This window comes from Bombus fervidus, chromosome 11 (genome assembly GCF_041682495.2).
Source record: "Bombus fervidus isolate BK054 chromosome 11, iyBomFerv1, whole genome shotgun sequence".
NCBI classification, from domain to species: domain Eukaryota; kingdom Metazoa; phylum Arthropoda; class Insecta; order Hymenoptera; family Apidae; genus Bombus; species Bombus fervidus.
This window is the reverse complement of record NC_091527.1, coordinates 2878167-2897906: the sequence shown is the minus strand read 5'-3', so window position 1 is coordinate 2897906 and position 19740 is coordinate 2878167. Positions and strand designations below refer to the sequence as shown.

The window sequence follows — 19740 nt, the reverse complement described above, 5'->3', positions numbered from 1 at the left end:
CACGCGGCTAGCAAAAAAAGTGACGGTTTTGCGACGAGGCTTCCCTTTAGATTTTCGTAACGGTTCTGGCAAGCTGTTTCACGGCGCAAGATTAAGTATACACCACTGTGGGAGCTAAGTAATAACTGCCAATGGAATTAGAGACGCTGTACGGTCGCGTATGCTAGATGGGATATACGTGACTATACGTCGACGCGATTTTTATCGGTAGACTGATGATGGGATATCTATAGACACGGAAGCGAAGTATAGGAAGAGAGTCATTGGTGTATCGGTGTTTAGATTCCCCTTGGAGAAAATTGTCGTAAGAGATAATCCATCGACGCGCTAACTCGATGATGCTGAGAATTTGTAGGAATAAATAGATACATGTATAAATTCACCGATGTCATCAATCATACATCGTACTCGCGATTCGATTGTTATGCATTCGATCTGCCATTCACTTTCGACGTACTGAACCTCCAAAAATTGCCGGTATGAAAATTATTATATACATATAAAATATCATCCTACCTCCTGGATCTTCCGTTGATGCTAATTATTTTCAACACCATCCAATTCCAAGATGTCCTGTTTCGGTGGTAGCGACGATCAAATCTACATGGTCGAAATCCTGATTCACAAGTTGACGTTGACAAAGAGTAAAATCAAAGACATCGGTGAATATCCAGTTACGGTGAAGGTCTCGTTCCTTGATTTCCCCACATTTGAGATTACGCGGGATGACTTTTACTCGGTAAAACCACCACCACCAACCGAGGATGGAACCTTATACTTCATGATAGGCAGAAGTTGTCTGTTTATCAAGCAACCGAAACACCTGGTAGCAGAATTACAATCAACTGCGATGAAAGTCGGTGTGTTTCGCCTTGGGGACACATATCCCATTGCTGAAACCGAAATAACGTTACCTGGTTGTTTATGCGATCAAGTAGCGATGGCTCAAAACGATCCAGAAAATCTGCCAAAACCGTTCAAGGTAAAAGGTAGTTTCAATCTGCTGGATCCTGGCGAAAATCCTTCAGGAACATTGGAAATGGAAATGAGGATGTCGTGTTTCGGTAGCTCGATCATGACTCACTATGAACTACATCCTAAGTTCTTCGCCTTTAGGAATAAGGACCGGGAAAGAGAGTTCTGCGTTAGACGCTTAGTACCATCTAGTTATCAGGAAGGCGTTGCTAAGAATATTTCGGAGTATCCGGATAGAACGACTCTTGATGAACTGAAAGGAAAGGCAAAAGAACAACCATCAAAAAAGAAGAAAGGAAAAGGAAAGGGGAAAGGTGCAGAGGACAGAGGGCGAGCCAGATAACGGCTTTTAAGGAATTATTTATAAGATGATCACCTGATATAGGAATTCTGTTAATATGGGTTGCCATGGTAATCATAAGAGGCACATTAAATACAAAACTGACCGATTGGCGTGGTTAGGTACATAAATTTATTGGCCATAAAACGACCACAAAATTAATGGCGCGTTTCGGCTAGTCTCTCCAGAATTTCCCGCGGGTTCGCGATTCTTTTCTAAATTCCCGTGTGCACCGAACATCGAGCAAGACAAAACGGAAAATGGCTCTAAAAAGAAAGATTGCAAAATCGAATGAGGAACAGCTCTATATGCTCGAGGTGTTCGTCGACCAAGTGACTTTAAGTCCCGAAATTATAGACATCAATAAGGATAATTTACTCGTATGCGTGAGATTCGTCGATTTGCCCGAGTATGAGATAAGTGTCCCACAAAGTAAAGAAAGTGATAATAATAAATCACCTGGAGATTCTAAATTTGGAAAATCGTGTTTGTTCGCCAAGACTCCTAATTCCCTGATTAGAGCTATAAGATGGTCACCTATGTATTTAGACCTGTATCGTAAAGACGTTGCTTGCTCAAACAAAAATGGTGCTTTTTTGGGAACCGCAAAAGTGTCTTTGCCTACTTGCATGTGTAAGCATGTGGTTGCTTCACAAAATGACACTAACGGTTTATTTACGCCATGTACAATAAAAGATTCGTTCGATGTAACCGATTCTAGTGGGAAAACGTCTGGTAACATAGCCGTAGTTTTAAGATTATCGTGTTTCGGAAGCAGTATCATTGAGCAATTTTCTCTGAGCGGCAAATCTTTTATGCTGGAGGACTCACCACTTCAAAAATTTCTATGTCCTTATATTCTTCCAGAAAGTTCAAAGGTCGAAAAAGATCCGAAAGATGAAAGTGGTTTGGATAAATCATTACTGAAGCGACCAGGCTCTTCTCCACGTATTCCAATGGACCATCCCGCTTTTAAGACTCTAACAATGGCCGAAAAGCTTAACGATCCTAAATATAGAGAACTGATATACAAAGCCTATCCAGATGAACCAACGTGTAGCTGCTTGCCCAAGGATCGTTCGATACATCCTATGATATGTCCATCAGGCTGTACTTATCCTTGCTGCATGAAATTAAGAAATCCAGATATACTACTCAAGGACGAGAACAAACGTGTAGAGGATCCATTAGTCAATACTTACTGCGTGGACGATACCCTGCCTGCGTTGTACGTTCTGAAACAGGATTCTTCATCTAGTAAACCAACTAGATTGAAAGGCGGCGGAGAAGTAGAGCAGATTTATCTGGGTCCGTCTAGTTTCAGATGGATTAATTACGATACTGATCATCCCTGGTACAATGAAAAGCATAATATGGAAAGTCGACTAGAAGGTGGCGGCGAGGATAGAGATATGTCTAGCTGCAGCTGTTCCGGTGGCCCGGTTATGGTTTCGGCACAAGCAACTTCTCGAGATAACGACGTAATTCCCATCTTCGACGCTTGCACGCCTCGTATAACGTCGACTGGGGCGACTCCTGGTTGCATTTGTCCTGGAAAAGATGCCAAATTTCCTAAAGGAGCTGCTAAATGTATGAAATCACCGTGTTTGGGGATAGATTGCTTGATTCGAGCTTTCAAAGATGCACAAGACTTTGTGGATTCCATTGGGAAAGTACCAGGATTGCCAGGACTCGGTTTAATGGATCCATCAGAGAGTCCTTATTTTGGTAGAGATATCAACAAAGACTACGTGCCTCCAGATCGACTAGCGTCGAAGAGGAAGATACCACCGGGGACTTCGCAACCAGCAGTAGCAACAACGGCTCCTACTTGCACCGCTCCCTGTAGTATCAAACCTATGGACGATATGCGTTCTCATGTTGTTGCTTACTCGCCTTCGATTGTACGAGGAATCGTGCCGCCTCGGTTGGGAATCGTCCGCGAGGCTATACCTGTTTTACCGGAGGCCGGTTTACCAACCGCGCCTGTAAAACATAGGAAGAAGGAGGAGAAGAAGGACGAGAAAACGGACAAACAGAAGGAGCTCGAAGCCACGTCGTCCGCGCTGATGGACTCGGAGGTGGGTCCTTGCGGTGAACCGAGATGCAAATCGAGGAGAAAGAAGCCACCAGATAATGGCAGCGCGACCCAGAGTAGCACTCATGTCTTTTCTAAAACGCGGACCGGTGTAAAGCGTGCCACCGCTACCGCGCCAAAATCTCGTCGTAAAACGAAGAAAGGATCCAAACGGGACTTGAAACGCCGTAGTCCGCACTCAAAGCAGGACAATCTGACGGTACACGCATCAGTGCATGATCAGCACCATGATGCTAAAACGGTGACTCGACAAAGTGCAAGGGAAAGATCTCTAGGACCTGGCGGTGATCGCTATGTAGCTGGATCAGGTATTATGACCTCGCAACCGGCATTTCCAGTCAGCAGACGAGTAATGCGATACGTCTATTTCGTCGGTGATTATTATCCTGGGATTCACTTCGGTCACAGAGACTGTATCGACATACCCATGAGAGTCCCGGCTAACATGGGTTGGTTATGGAACACGATGGACACGGCGGGAAAATTGAAGCCGCGCATTGGTTGGAGACCGGGTGCAATTGGGCGCTATTTGTACGAAATGCTGCAAGATGCGAAGGATATTTCTATGGATGAAATAGAAGAAGAAAAAGCAGGAATAGAACGAACTGATCGTGCTCGAGCTGACCGAGGAAAAGTCGATCGTGGAAAAGCTGATCGTGGCAGAACCGATCGTGGAAGATTCGATCGCGTAAAAGTCGATCGTGGAAAAACTGATCGCACAAGAATAATAGAACGCGCGAGATCAGCACCTTCGCGGCCAAAGAGTGGCACAAGAAGACAGAGAGCCGGAAGAACTATGAGTTACCAGTCGATGCAGAAGCAATCGAAGATGGAGGGAGAAGATGAAGGATCGGGATCTCCACCGACTTTACATATTCATAGGAAAGATGGCACTTACTATGTAACGATGTATCCCATTAGGCAAGAGACATCTGCCGAGCCTCGTTTGTCTGAGCCAATGAAACCGCTGCAGTTTAAAATCGTGAAGAACAAGGACGATGCTTCTATCACGTCTAGCTCGACGGCGTCTGATATGGAGATCGAATTCTCTCCTCCCGCAGCTGTAACCAGGTATCGTAAAAAGCCTGATGTTGTTCATGTTGATACTCAGGTTCGTCAGCAGGAAATTATAGACGCGTACAAAGCGGAAGAGTTTAGGAGAAAGGCTAGAAGAGGACCTAGGAGAGAAAAGAAGTTGAAAAAAGAGTCATAAAAGAGTGAAAAAGAATTCGTCTAAAACCGACCATTGAATAGTGAAATTTGGAACGAACGATATGATTACAGCATAGAATAGATAGGAACTATTTGAACAGTGGTAAAGAGTGTTAGAAAGAATACATTAATACCGCTTGATATATTCTTATCTTACCTAACACAGATAGTGGAATGATTTATAAATGTTACTTGAACGAAGCTATTCTAATGCAAGTTTGAGACTGCGCATTTCAGTTTGGTATCGAGTGCGGCATCTGCAGGTCTTTAGCGCGCATGTTCATCGAAATATTACCGACAGGAGTTAAACGGTTGAATTAAATAGAATAATCAGTTTCTATAGCGCGTAAGAAATGGATATAAAAGCACAAGAGAAGCAAAATAAAAATATACGTCGAAGAATACTCGATGTGCAACAATTACGTATAGCAGACTGTCCGTCGGATTCACCGTGGATCAGACCCGTTCGGATATATTACCAACAAGATGGCGAACAGAAAGATTGGGATGTGGTAAGAGCACATGATGGTGTGAGTATAATTATCTTCAACATCAGCCGAAAGAAACTAGTGTTTGTTCGACAATATCGCCCAGCGTTCTTTTATACGTTTCTTCCGGAGAAACAAGGTCCGGTAGATCTTAAACAATATCCACCGTCACTGGGTTTAACTTTGGAACTTTGCGCCGGTATTGTGGATAAAGATAAACCACTTGTCGAGATTGCGAAAGATGAAGTAAGAGAAGAATGTGGATACGAAGTGCCAACAGAAGCCTTTAAATATGTCATTACTTTCAGGTGTGTTAATGGCAAGCATTTATTGAAATGTTAAAATTTTGTTGAGTAAGTTGTAGAATAAAAAGTTGTCAATACTTCATTTCGTGATGTAAGAAATAAGTGAAATGTCATAGTGTCTGTATACGCTCATGTGCTGTACCTTTTTATTCTGTCCATATGTAGAAAATGTTTTATTAAAAATAATAATAGTAATAACCATAAATATATGTCATTTGTAATTTGTTATATTTAGTTATTTATTTTATTATGGGTTGATTATAGGTATGTTTCCACTTCAGTCTGCAAACATACACTGTTTTATGTGGAAGTTACAGATGAGATGCATACACATCCTGGTAAGCTTAATTATAAATATATTTGTTTTCAATATTCCTCTATTTTTAAAATTATACTAGAAACAACGATACAAGCTTTAAATAAATTTATAATGTTCAATAAAATGTTTTTGAAAAGATCTTATGTCTTTTATCCTTATAAGTTTGAGTAATTCGTCAAATTAAAGGAGGGGGTGCTGCATCTGAAGGTGAACTGATCGAAGTGGTGGAACTAAGCATCCCAGAAGTAAAAGAATACATCAATTCTGAGGAAGTTCAAAGTCCACCTTGTTTATTATATGGTGTCACCTGGTTTTTAGCTAACAAATCTCAACACTGTTCTTAACTTAGAATCAAATATCTTTCAAACTTGTTCAAAATAAGTATTACTGATTGGACTCTAAATAAAAGGATTATCCTTTAACTGAGTTTATTTACAAATAACGTGTATGTACATAAATGAATGTAAGAGAGATGTATCAAGACTGGATGAATTTGCATAAATTAACATGAAGCTAATGCTCAGCCTCATCTTTTGTGAATTGGGAACTAACCCAAGCAAGGCCCCATTTTAAATTCGTTAACAGAAATTTCAATGCCTTGGTCCATTGTTCTTCTGAATTAAATTGTATTCTGAAATGCAAAACATAGAATACATTCATCAAATAGATATAATTTAAAAAATCATATTGATATAAGCATTAGTTACTTGATGGAGTAAGAGTTTCCTGTTGCAGAATCTTCTATCTTTCCACGATCCATTCTATATGGAAGACAGAATCCACTGTCTCCTTTTTCCACTTGTTCTTTAAATTGTTGCAAACAATCAAGAAACGCGACCATTGCTGCATCAAATTTTGTATCCCATAGAAATTTAAATCCTCCACTTCCATATAATGGTAGTTCTCTGTGTTGATCTAAAGCTTCAATATAACTGTGATTACCAAATGGCACTAAACGAAAACGTTTAAATGTGAGATTCATTTTTCTAGCAAGAGCTGTTAATAGCAAAGTGGTCTGTCCCCAAGCAGCGTTTATTTCACTCCAATCTACTGGTGCACTTGGTAATCTACCTAACCGGAAGGAATTTATAGTTCCAAAGTGTCCTGAGTGCCAAATATGAAATGTAGCGTTGAAAACGTTTGTTTTCTTCAGTCTCTCTAGTTGTGAAGCAGCATAAGCTAACTGACACTCCAAGCTAAACAAAATTATTACTGTTAATGAAATAGAAATATGAAAGGTATATTTAATGCAACAACATGTCATTATTACCTACGGTATTCATCTTCTGCTAATATGAGATCTCTTTTGTGTTTTGAATATTCCTTCCAATACCTTTCTTCTTCGCTTTGTAACCTTTCCCTTTCTCTTTCTTGTTGAGCTATAGCATTTCTAGTTGCAATTTCTTCCTTTCTCAATGCCTCTAATTCGCGTATCATTCTTTCTTCTTCAGATTTCACATCTTGCAATTCTTTTGTGAGAGTTTCCATTTCTATATCTTCATGACCCTGATGTTGTTGCTCTATTTCTAATTTCTTTAAGTACTCATTATAATCTGACCATTCCCCTTCAGTCATTCTCAGTTGTTGATCCATTAATAATAAAAGACTATCCGTACATTCATCACAGAGTGGATGATCAGCACAACTACTACTACTAAGGATATCAAACAATGTTGCCCGTACCTTCAACAAATAAATTCCATTAATATTTCTTGTAACTAAGTAGTATAAATTTTAAATACCTTTAAATGATGACTTAAACTTTCTGTTTCCCCAGAGTCCCCAACTAACATGAATCCATTTGTTCCATTTGCAGATTCAGTTAATTTAAATGGTGGCACTAAATGTTCCATACTTCCACTTTGGGGCTCTAGCTCACCCACCACATGTTGTTGAATGGGAACTATATTAAATTAAATTAATATAAATAAAATATTGATGGTATATCAATTGTTTTAAATAATTGAAAGGGATGAATATAATCACTCTTAAGATATAAATAAATCATGAAAAGTCGTAGAATAGCATAATTTAAAAATACTATTAAGGGGAAAAAATGTTATCTCATTTTTGCTCTTAATAGAGATAAAATAAGCAATGAAACTTATAAAGTCATATAGTTCGAAATAGAAATTACCTACGTGAAAGTTCGGCTAGCGTGTGTTCTCCGAGATGATAAAAACTTGGATCTAGTCTGAGAGGTTGTAGACATCGTTGACACGCAAAACTCACATTACTTTTCATATCAACCATTTTGATGTTTGGTTATTGAAAAGTAACTTCGGCTTCCGATGAACTCGGTACACTATTTATAAATACGCATTTGACGCTTGGAAGACAGGGTCAGCTGATTTTACTTCTAGAATCTTCCGTAAGGAGGCGCTGGTATCTGCATGTATTTTCTGTTTGGCTTATAGAATTTTGTTTTTACAAATAAAATTAAAACAAAAAATGCTGGAGAAAATTATTAATTATAAATTATATTAAGAGAAATATAGAAAGAAGCACACAAATTACGTATACTTTATACAACAAACTTTTATTGTACACAAATATCACAGGAAATTAACATTTAACAATAAAAGAGGTAAAATTAATATTTTTATAATTTTTAATTTAAATTTTTTGTCTTAATATTATTATAATGTAAAATAAATTTAACAATTTTCAAGAAAATACCCCTTATTGAACTTTAAGTAACCAGGTTAGCCAACGTTTCCAATATTATTCTAAAAATTAGAACTGGCCGGAACAAAATATGTGCGTCATCTAGCGGTAATTCATAGAGTAGTACGAAATTGGTAAATTAAACTGGTAAAAATATAAAGAAAGATTCTCTTGCTATGTCCTATGCTGTATTTAATTATTAGGTTGTATCGTTGGAAAGAAAATTACTGGTTACTGCATCTCATTGCAACAAAAAAATAATATAAACATATGTATAAAGTACAATTACAATTTCCTACTAATAAATAATTTTATTTCATATCAAAAAGAATATCGTTTTTAATTGTCTTCTCTGTTCATTATTCAACTTCATTTTTTTTAGTTTTAAACAATGCACTACGAAAATATTGGGTATATTTCTGATCTTTTTCAGGAAATCCTTTATTCGTGTACGTGTATGCATCTTCTAATGAGGAAAAAGGGAAATGTTGAATATTTGTCATCGCTCCTAGTCCCAAACTTTCATAATTCGTTGACTATTAGAATATTTATGACGTTAATATTTCAATTTTTCGCGCGTTTGTGCGAAAGCAGTCGCGTGCCATCCAGCCAATAAGGATCGTCTAGGCGAAACTCTAACGCGGCCAATCACTTTGCTCATGAAAATTGATGCGTCAATGTGTTATTCCGTTTGAGGTAATTTCGACTGCATAGTATTTTTCTGGATATTTTATTACTGTTTATTGTCTATTATTATCCTTGTTTAATTAGTACATGTTTATATAATAGTTTATTGGACATTGTTATCACAAAGTTATACATGTATATGTATAGTTTCTCGTTCCTTTTCCCTTAAGCATGTCTTTCATACTTTTATTTTTCAATAGCTTCTGTCATATGGTTCCGAGACAGAATTTGAGTTCGTCTATTGTTTCTTTTTTTTTGTGTAATTAATTTCGCTCTTATACATTTGTTTTAAATCTTTGATTTTCTTTCCCATTATACGATTTAAAAAATTATTTTGAAGATGTAGAGGGCGCCCTGACAATTAACAGTCAATTCGGTGATTTTGAATACAGATTTGCTGACGCCATGATTTATTGTAATAAAGGCAAGAGGTATAACGTATATGAATTACTTTTATTTAATTAATAATTATTTTTAATGAACAAACATGTAATATATTTTATATACAATTGATATATGTACATACATACCAAATATGCTTTTCATGACACATAATTCACATATAATATAGTTAAATTATAAATAATTTTATATTTCATTCAAAACGTTAAGATGAAAGTGGAAAAGGTTAAAGAAATCATCTTTATAGTTCGAAAATATTGAATCATTTCTTTATTTTAAATTATTTTTTCGTTTCAATCTATATTGTAAAGTAAAATTTTGAATAGTTTAAATACAGTAGATTTTTATACATTATAGATTTTGCTACGTTACAACACGAAAACCATATAACTTTCTCGTTTTGCTCCGTTTCACACGTAAATTCTCTAGTGTAACATTGCCACTGATACTTTATCAACAATCCTTTTAAATGCTCAGACACAAACATTGTCGAATATTTATAGAATATCACATAGCTTATTTCTGAAAAACACGTTTCGCTAAAAACAAGCAGGTGCAGTACAATTTTTGAAATCAGTTATGTTATCTTTACGCTGTTCTTATATATTTCACGCTATACAAAGATATTTTATAATATTTACAAATAGTATTTTATATCTATTTATATCTATTTTAAATGCATGTAACATTGGTTATGTTAGTTCGTAAAATAAATAATAGTTAGTTTTGATAGTTTTAGGAAAAATAGCAATACTTTTCTAAATAAAGGTTAAATTACTAAGTCCTTGTTATTTTCAGAGAATTTTTATGATCTTGCGCGGTCAGTAGAATCAGTGTTTGCTGCCTAATAATATTTTCAATTATATAATTTATATAATTAATGATTTTTTTAAAGAATTTATAATTTCTTTAAATACATTTTAGTAATTGTAAATTTAATTAGAATTCATACGCGAAATTAGAGTCAGTGTTTGCCGATTTGTATAAATATTTCTTTTAAATGTTCGCTTTCGGTATTAGAATGAAAAAGTTAAAAGTAAACATTTTGTATAGTTGCTACTTCTATCATGAGGCCAATGAGTCCTTTGTGATGACAACCTTTCTGCTACGAGATCCAAAGATGTGAGTATTTTTTAATATTGTACTTTAATTAATTCTATTTTATTACTATTAGGATTTCAATTTTCATTATTATTATCATCATTAAAATTTAGTTGTCACAAATTCTCAACTAAAATTTAATTTTCAAGTAATTAATATTAGTTTGAGAATAGATTGTAATATTCTATGTTTTGTTAAAGATTTTCCACAACCACTACCACGAGAATGGGCGGTTTCTCTTTGATGATGGTCTGCGCGATATTTGCTCATGGGCTATTGCAGTATTGAAGGCAACGTTCTTCGTATCTAATCATGAGTTGCATACATTTTTATTCCTCCGATCGTACAATCATAACGTACAATAAAAAGTCCAAATCAGTACGGATGATTGGTTAAATCATGTAGATTTTATGATTTTATGATGAACAGAATTTTAATGAGTATAGTGATTGTGGGACTAGAGAAACAGAAAACATTATGTAAGCGATTTATCATGTACCATCGCGAAATGCAATTCAATTACTAATTAATTAATTTTTATGCCATTCGTGAGATAAAAGTGTTTATGTATGTATATTGTGTTACAATTTTCGATTTTAATGCATATAGTTCCAACGTGTTCATAATATGAAACGGTAAAGTTAAACTGTGGTAAGGTCAATGGTTGATATAGTAGGGAACTGGGAACTGGGAACCGGCTTAGATATACGGGGCAGCACAGATGATGTATAGAAGTGTGGTGATCGGCGAAATACATACGAATCGATTCGAAACTAGGAATTAATAAATTTTGTTATATCTATATAACAGAAGATCTTAATAGTATCTCCATTATTAATAATTTATCTTTGTGCGTGTTAGTTCTCATTATTTTTTAATCATTTATTTTATTATATTAATAGTACTGGTAATATTTATTAGTATTATATTATCGTGTTATTATGATTTTTTATTATTTATTAATAATTTATTTAAATTAATCATTTCGAAAATAAGAAATTTTCAAACAATATACATATTATAGCGTTCGTCGGTATGGTAGAAAGTAGGTTGGTACCACACACGAGTTATGTTGGTACCATCCTCACAATAGACATATCGACGCACTGTTTTTCACGAATTTTATAAGAGGGCAGTAACAGAGTTCCTGGCTGCTTCTGCCCTCTGTACGCGAGATCTTTGAATACTTTTAATTGAGAGAAACAAAACAGATGATAAAATTTAGCATACATTTTTTAAATTCATCATTAATTCCATTATTTCAATTATTGTATAAAATTCATGTTTCCCATAATGGAAAGTGGTATTTTAACTCCGAACTGCTTGTTCCAAAGATTTTTCCATTTCATCCATTTCAACAGACAATTCTCCTCATTCTAAGCAGACATCCAAACAATTACTTGACCATTCTTCTAACTACCATAGTCTATCACGCAATTCATGAAATCTCTCAAGAAAGAATTCTGCAAAAATGCAACGAATCTGCCTACGGTTAATCTCCGTGTTTTCCAAACTCTTTAAACTTAGCGAAAAAAGAAAAGAACATGAAAGGAGAAAGAAAGAACAAGCTAAATCCCGAACATGTCCACGAATCCAGCGGCGTTTAAAAAGAAGCACGATATCTGTCGGTAGGGCCACGCCCGGTCGCCAATCACAGCCAGTACCGAGCTTCGACGTGGATCCTTTGTGTCCTCCGGACCCTTTTAAGTCCCTCTTTCTGACTCTCGGGAGCCCAGGGACTCGGTGGCCATCTCTGGACGTCCATTAAATACAGAAATGAGCCTTCCAAGAGCGCCACGAACGGGTCGAACCAGATCCTCTGGTCGGGGCCCCGACCATCGTAGGAAAGAACGAACCGGCAGAAAATAAGAAAGTGCAAAAGAGAAAGGCTATAGGATGAAGAAGGATAGAGCCGGGTCAGACCGGGCCACGTTTAGCTGAGGTCGCCCCGGGCCCCCAGACCATTAACAAGGAGCGGAGCAATTTATGGACCGGCTCGCTCATTTCCACTTTATTATTATTTTCTCATCTCATAGATGGTCTTCTGCATCGTTTTGTTCCGTTCGTTCCCTCGGCATGCTGTTCCTCTCCACGTCGTAGCGGTCGTTCCCTCTTCTGTTTCCGTTTGGCCCTCTCCTTCTCTCCCGGAATTAATACCCACGGCGGAACCGGGAGAGCCGGTGGCGCAACACCGGAGTCGTCGATGAGCCTCGAATGGAACTCACAGCCGGGCAAAAAATTGCGGAACGCGAAATATTATTGCCCGGGACCGCCTCTGCTCCCTCTGCCCCGACCAACCGTCGATAATACCGTATAGCCGGCCGTTCCTCTCTTTCGCTAATTCCACCGAGTCTTCCACTCTCTACCCCCGGAAGTCTTCCATTTTTATCTTTCTTCGACGACCGCGATATCGCAATTATAACGAATCATTCGTTATATCCGATACAATACGGAATGTAATAAGCATCATGAGCTACATACTTGTTTAAAAAGCAATATCCTCTAATCGTTAACAATCAACTTCTTTTTACCATTACTGTAAGAGGGCTATATGTGCTAGTCGATTTGTAACATTCGTTTGTTCAATGTCAATCGTAATGATTAAACGTTTGCTGTCCCAACGATACCCAAGAGTACGCAACCGAAGGAAAGGATCAAAGGGGTCAATTCGGAGTCGGCGTATACGATCGTCGAACACCGTGGCTGGCGAGGTACAGAGCCAGCTCGACGACCGTGCACGTCGTTCTAAGTAAGTAACGTTTCTCGGTGATATAACCTCGCGTGACGGTGTGCCAACACTCGCCCCGATAAATCCTCGGTGCGCGAGTTAATTTTAAACGGTCACGACTTCCAGCGGCGATGACAACGCGGTATACGCCAACCTTTCCCTACCGATAGTATACCGTCAGCATCACCCGCGGCCCGTTCAACTTCTATCGGCCACAAGCTCGAAGATGAGCTCTCCATTTTACGACTGGGGGCCACGGTGAACGCGCGGACGCACGGTTGCTGAACGAAATAGGCGGCTTTCGTTGCCTCTTCACCGGAATGGAGGTGGACCGAGTCTCGCAAAGGCTCCGATCTCCTTTACCCTTATTTCTACTTCTTTTTTTTTTTTGTGTGTTATTTGTTCAGTCCCTCGCGGCCAGTCGAGCCTTCGTTTTCGCTGTTTTCTATAGCTGGCTCGCCCATTGGCGCAAGGGTAGTTGTTATGAAATTAGCATGAGCGATCGGGCCGAGGCTACGTAGGTAATCGCTTGCAAGGCTCCACGTTGGGATTGGATAAGCCGGTTGGAACCGGATGCTTTGCCCTGTGCCGCCAATCGTGAGCCCGAGACGGTACCATCGCCACGTCCCATTGGCCTGCAACGATTTACGAGCCTTTTGCCCCCAACGTCTTTGCCCCGTCGATGAAGAAGATCTTCCACTCTTTCCACGCACCCCCGTGTGTTCCGTTTCGGCTTCTTCTTCATTCCACGTACGCCGTTGCAATTAAGAGTTCCGATGTCTCAATGGAAGCTGCGTGCCGAGATTACACCGCGGTCCCGAGCTGTGCATCTCTGAAAGACCAGCTCGTTCGGTTAACTAATTGCGTTCATTAGGCGATGTCACTTATTGAAGGATTCTTTCGATCGCGGCGGGATTGTATCGCGCCGGGCGAGAATTTTTTGAGACTTTGACTGACGCACCCGATATCCGTGTGTTATGGTTCTTAGGTTAAGGATATTACAATAGACGCGTGTTCCGCTGAACTATGGTTTTGACGAATAAACCAAAACGATGAAATACGAAGATTACGGAGGAAGAATACGATGAGTCATATTTCCTATTTTTCTTTACAGAGAAGCAGCTTTTAAATTTCGTTCGTTTTTAATGTTATGTCGTCGTGTTTCTTCGAATTTTTTAAAACATTGTTTGTTATAAAATTAAGATATCAGAAACGTTAAAACGTTGCTTATGTTAATAAGTATGCTTTTGACTTCTGCAAAATTTCGTCAACTTTTCAGCTATTTTTAACATTCGTTTAATTTTTAAGCTACGTCTTTAGGCCAGAACAGACTTAAATTTCTGATAAATTCATAAAGTCAGTTCATCGGAACACGCATCCACTGTAACCACAGCCTTAGAAACGAATGTTGATCATTTAAGAAGCATGATGCGTATTAATGCAATATCTGGCCTGTTTTTAATTAACCCTCTGCCACGATGTTAAGGGCGGGGAAAGTATTTCGATTCGGACAGAATTCCTCGAAGTTCGTCGCATATATTTGCATACAGAAAGATTCAATTACGAACACAGAAACGCTGCATCTGTTAATTTTTTTCCCAACTGGTGGCAATTTTATTGAGACGTGTATTTATGCCTCCTATAATTAAAGCAACGATGGGCGACCGTGTATTCTTCCTTATAAATTACGTAACACGTTCATTTGTTACTCGTTTCTTATTCCATGTCGTACCACCTATGCTATATATTACTTTGCTGTATTGTATTAATTGATAAACCAGTTAGGGCAACTTGCCAACCCTATATACATTCTATCGTACAATATCCATATTGGTTCTTCGTAGAAAAGAAATAGGAAACTTTCTTGCAGCTACACATCATACCTTCTTAATAAAAGGGCACACAACTCGAGAAACGTATTTTTCCAACACGAAGTACTTCTCTAACATTCTCGTTCAAAAGATTTTTCTCCCTGATAAATTCTACGCACCAAATGGTATGACATTACGTTTAAATGTAAATACGTTTCTTAATCGTGTCCGTTTCGGAGCAACGCATTCACTAGGAATCCGATTTTCATCATCTACGATGTTGTATGTTAACAAATAAGTTTTATACGACACCTATCTGTTTCTATCTTATAAAACTTCGCATATGCAGGGCATAGGGAAAAACGTAAGTGTGACACTCCTTGTCTTCCAGAATGTTAAGTCAAATACAATAATCTAAACCAAATAACTTGCAGCTTGTAAAGTTTGTTTCCGCTTTATAAGTCTGTCATCGTTGTACAAGAGGAATGTAATATCGAAAGTTTGTATCTTGCGACTCGTCAAATTCCACTAACGACATTACTTAGATTGTGCAAGAGGCTCCAGCTAGTCACGATCTTTCTACTTACAAAAATGCCGAACTTTCTCAAATAAAGCGATACGTTTATCAATCTCTCGGCAATTAAAAGGCAAAATCACGAAGGAACGTTGCTCTCGCCCCTCTCGAATTCCCATCGTTCGTATTTAATTACATACATATCAATAATTAGAGGGCAGGGATGGCGAGCGCGCGACGCTCGATATCGGTCCCGTGCATCGGCCCTCATCGTCCGATATTATCGTCCAACGAAACTAATTACACGCGCCGTGGCCCGCAATTAATACGCGTCGCGGGCCTCGCGAATCCTCCCGTCGGAATTGAGTCGTCGGCCCTGAACGGATTCGTTCCAGCGCTCTCGTTTCGAACGAGAGCCGAGATCGGTTCGTCCGGTGTTGCAGGCCTGTATTCGACCCTTTTTTTGCGCGGTCCCCGGTGAAATTTTGTGGCGCGGTCCATGAATGGAATCCAGGGGCCGAACGACAGTAGCTTGAGCTGCTGGAGCGACAGAGAAAGTCGTTTGACGTTTGACATGACTCGAACTGACAGCCGCCTTGTGTAAGACAGGAATCGTGCATCGTGAAACCGACACTCTCGGGGTCCGTGGCGCGCCCGTCAGGGGACCAAGATGCGATTTTGGGACCGTCGGGGATGATGGATTCCCGTCACGCGTACCATCCTCTCGCGGCCACAGTGGAAAGCTTCTGCTGGGCGCTGTTGGTTCTTCTTCTTGAGTTTGGTCAACGATGGAACTCGTCAAACTCGTCACAGCGGCGCACTTTACATTTTCTCTTTTACTATTAGTAAAAACGTGAGGGCATTTTTGATAAAATGAATGGCAATGCTTACTTAGGAACAGTTATATAATTATATATAGAGTGGTTGCAGAGAGTATTTTATATTAAGTATTACGTTATATTGTATTACGTTATAATATATCACGTTATTTTATATTACGTTATATTATATTGCATTATATTATACTACATTATATTAAATAACGTTATAATATACGACGTTATATTATAATACGTTATATTCTATTACGTTATAATATATTACGTTATATTATATAACGTTATATTATACAACGTTATATTAAATAACGTTATGTTATATTACGTTATATTATATTACGTTATATTATATATAGTTATAATGTATCATGTTATAATGTATCACGTTATATTGTATTACGTTATATTGTATTATATTATGTTGTATTACGTTATAATGTATCACATTATATTACATTAAGTTATATTATATTACGTTATAAAGAGTATTATATACTTTTACTTTTCAATGAAGGTTTTTTTACTATGTTGCAACATTTCACCTTCATAGTATTTAATTAAACTTTTGTAGTTGTATGAAAGTATATAATGCTAGATGGTTTGAAATTTAATATAGTCGAATCTAATTGATCAGCATGTAAACGTCTTAATAAATGCAATTGAATGCAACTACTTTTTTAATGTTTTCATTGTAGATTTATATTTTTCTTAATTAGAAAAATGAGTGATTGATCTTGATGCATTTTTGAGATATAGTAAGAGCTAGTTCTGTGATACTATGTGTACTTTCTGCGTAGTTGGGGCCGGGTGATATACGAGGTATTGAAAAGCATGAAAACGGTGGAAAGCTGCGCAATAATAATTGCATTTGATATTTTAATGAATTATCATATTATTGCATATATGCACCGCATGTATCAGGTAGAACTTGAATAAGAGGATTCTCTAATAAGATCGTGCGATAACAGCGAATTGAATAAGCGCAAATGACATGCAATAGTACTTCGTCACCGGAGAACGTATTCCAAATAAACGTCGTACAAGAAATTGCACTTCGTGTGTTCGTATCTAGACGTCGATCTCACAGGTGTTTATATGATAAATTCATTGGATCATAGGTGTCCAAGAAGGAAAATTGGTGTAACGTTCACACCAATCGTTGAGAATAACGTAATTCCTGGTGAAACCGGGATTCTGCATGGTGTGACGTTATCTGAGCGTAGATCGATTAATTTCATGCTACAAGTTCTACGTTTGACAGCTGACACGACTGGAAGTGACACCCGTTGTTGGTGCACGCGTATACCCGTTCACGCAACATGCGTAAGGAGAGGGAAACATACGGACACGCACAGACAAAAAGAGAAAGAGATAGAAACGAAACGGTAGGGATTGTTTTTTTCCGTCTGTTTGGGACCCCTGGTTGGAACAAGGCCCGACTCGGATGATGGATTCCCGTCACGTAGCTCGTTCGCTAAACGTCTCCGGAGAAATTCCCTCGATACGTCTGATGTGCGTATACGTGCCGCTATAAATGACGTTATTATCGATAATCTTTTATGTAATTCCTTGGCGAATCATTGACTTGCGACTAACAGCTCGTGCGATCTACGACTTCCATGGTGAACGACCAATCGATGTTTCTTTTCCTGCTTTAGGCGCTGTGATATTTAGAAAATGATCTTCCGCAGGTATCCTGCGATACTTTTAATTCGTTTGGATAAGCTACGTTAGAATACTTACTGAGAGGGAAATGACATTTTTATCGAAGTCGTCGTATCTCGGTCTGTTCTTGCGCTTCTTCAGCAATGTAACACGCGATATTTTCACTCGTGCAAGGAAAACTTCTTTTTATATGTTACGCTACAACTTATTACGCTACAACGCTAGTTATTTTTGTTGAGAATTGTGGATATTGGTCGCCGAAATAAATGTATAACACTCACATTACACGTAGAAACGATATTAAAATAGTTTCATATTTATTTAATATGTGATTTACAAGATGTTCGTAGATACACATTGCACGTGTCTCAGCACTCTTTTCGTCTCACCATCTTTTTTACCACCGTGCGTACGGAACAGTTGCATTCTTCTGTTCTACGAGACGCTGCGCACACACGTACTCCCACACACACTCATACTCATATATGTGTGTTACTATTACGCGGCTAATCCAGTGTAGCACGGAAAATTACATATATCGCAATAATTTTATTTAAGTAATATGATAAACGCGCGTTATTTTTATTCATTTAACGAAAATTTGATTCCTTCGGTCACGCAGCTATATTTCAATGAGCGCGATATACTTAATTCGACACGACATATTTAAAAGATTTTTTGTAGCGCAAGAAGTCTCCACACCCTCCAATCTTCCGACCTAATCCTCGCTTCTTCTGACAAACCCTTGACGATCATCAAGATCAAGATTCCTAACGGTTCCAATTCAAACATCGTTCACCTCCTGTCCAGTGATCCACCAAGTATCCCCGTTGATCCTCGAACAGGACGTGGTGGAAGCGGATGTTTACACAGGAGACAAAAAGCCGGCCACAATGATGACGTTACGGTTCCGTTGTCGATCTGTCAGCCTCGCTTACAAGCCATAACGTGCCCCCTCGAATGATTAACCGGTCTTTGGTGATCGGATCGGTCTCGTCGATCGGATGAAGACCCAGTCAGTAAAAAGGAGGCAGAAGATCAAGACGAAGAGAAAGAGGGAAGAAAAAAAAGTCAGAGAGCTGATGGTCGAGTCGTTTTCTCTGCTGAAGGAGCGAGGAGATGGTGAAACGAGACCGAAAACTGGCTCTGGTGGCGAAGATAAAGCGCGAAAGAGCGAATCGTCGAGCTTCCGACGGTGTTCCTGGTACGTGTAAGCATAACGCCGCGAAGGAAAGGTCAACGAACGAAGGAGGAACACGACCAGAACCCCGTGGCGCGACGCCGCTCGATCCAATCGCCCGACAAGATTGATGGTTTCTTAATAACCGAGAAAAACCGGCGAAACGATCGACGCAACGCAGCACTCCAGGTGGTCACAATACGCGTTACCACTGGAACGACATGGTTTTTCGCCGCTGACAAGGACCATTTTCTCTGCCCACGTCTCTTGCTCTCTGGACACCTTTCACAGTTATACTCGCGGTGGTATAACTCTTCGGTTATGCGAAATGGAGATCAATGGACTCGTCGCGTGATAGATTAACGTGCTCTTTCTTCAGAGAACCGTTGTAGATAAAATAGTTTTCAAG

General features: G+C 38.6%; 4 protein-coding genes across 5 annotated transcripts; 3 read left to right on the top strand and 1 right to left on the bottom strand.

Moving 5' to 3' along the window:
• The first annotated feature begins 568 nt into the window (after nt 1-568).
• On the top strand, nt 569-1318 carry LOC139991897 (uncharacterized). Its single transcript, XM_072012296.1, has one exon. The coding sequence runs from the start codon at nt 569-571 to the stop codon at nt 1316-1318; it is 750 nt and encodes a 249-aa protein (XP_071868397.1).
• A 167-nt stretch (nt 1319-1485) lies between these two features.
• On the top strand, nt 1486-5013 carry LOC139991894 (uncharacterized). Its single transcript, XM_072012293.1, has one exon. The coding sequence runs from the start codon at nt 1576-1578 to the stop codon at nt 4624-4626; it is 3051 nt and encodes a 1016-aa protein (XP_071868394.1). The 5' UTR covers nt 1486-1575; the 3' UTR covers nt 4627-5013.
• On the top strand, nt 4979-6159 carry LOC139991898 (uridine diphosphate glucose pyrophosphatase NUDT14). The gene is made up of 3 exons (XM_072012297.1): nt 4979-5421; nt 5683-5756; nt 5924-6159. Exons 1-3 carry the CDS (start codon nt 4979-4981, stop codon nt 6079-6081), a joined length of 675 nt encoding a protein of 224 aa, XP_071868398.1. The 3' UTR covers nt 6082-6159.
• On the bottom strand, nt 6149-8100 carry Atg6 (Beclin-1-like Atg6). Of its 2 annotated transcripts, none has more exons than XM_072012294.1 (5): nt 7879-8100; nt 7480-7640; nt 7008-7420; nt 6445-6933; nt 6149-6368 (listed from the first exon to the last, which is right to left on the bottom strand). In XM_072012294.1, exons 1-5 carry the CDS (start codon nt 7988-7990, stop codon nt 6251-6253), a joined length of 1293 nt encoding a protein of 430 aa, XP_071868395.1. In that variant the 5' UTR covers nt 7991-8100; the 3' UTR covers nt 6149-6250. The 2 variants fall into 2 exon arrangements, with proteins under 2 accessions (XP_071868395.1, XP_071868396.1); XM_072012295.1 differs by having other exon boundaries at nt 7875-7994.
• Between the last annotated feature and the right edge of the window lie 11640 nt (nt 8101-19740).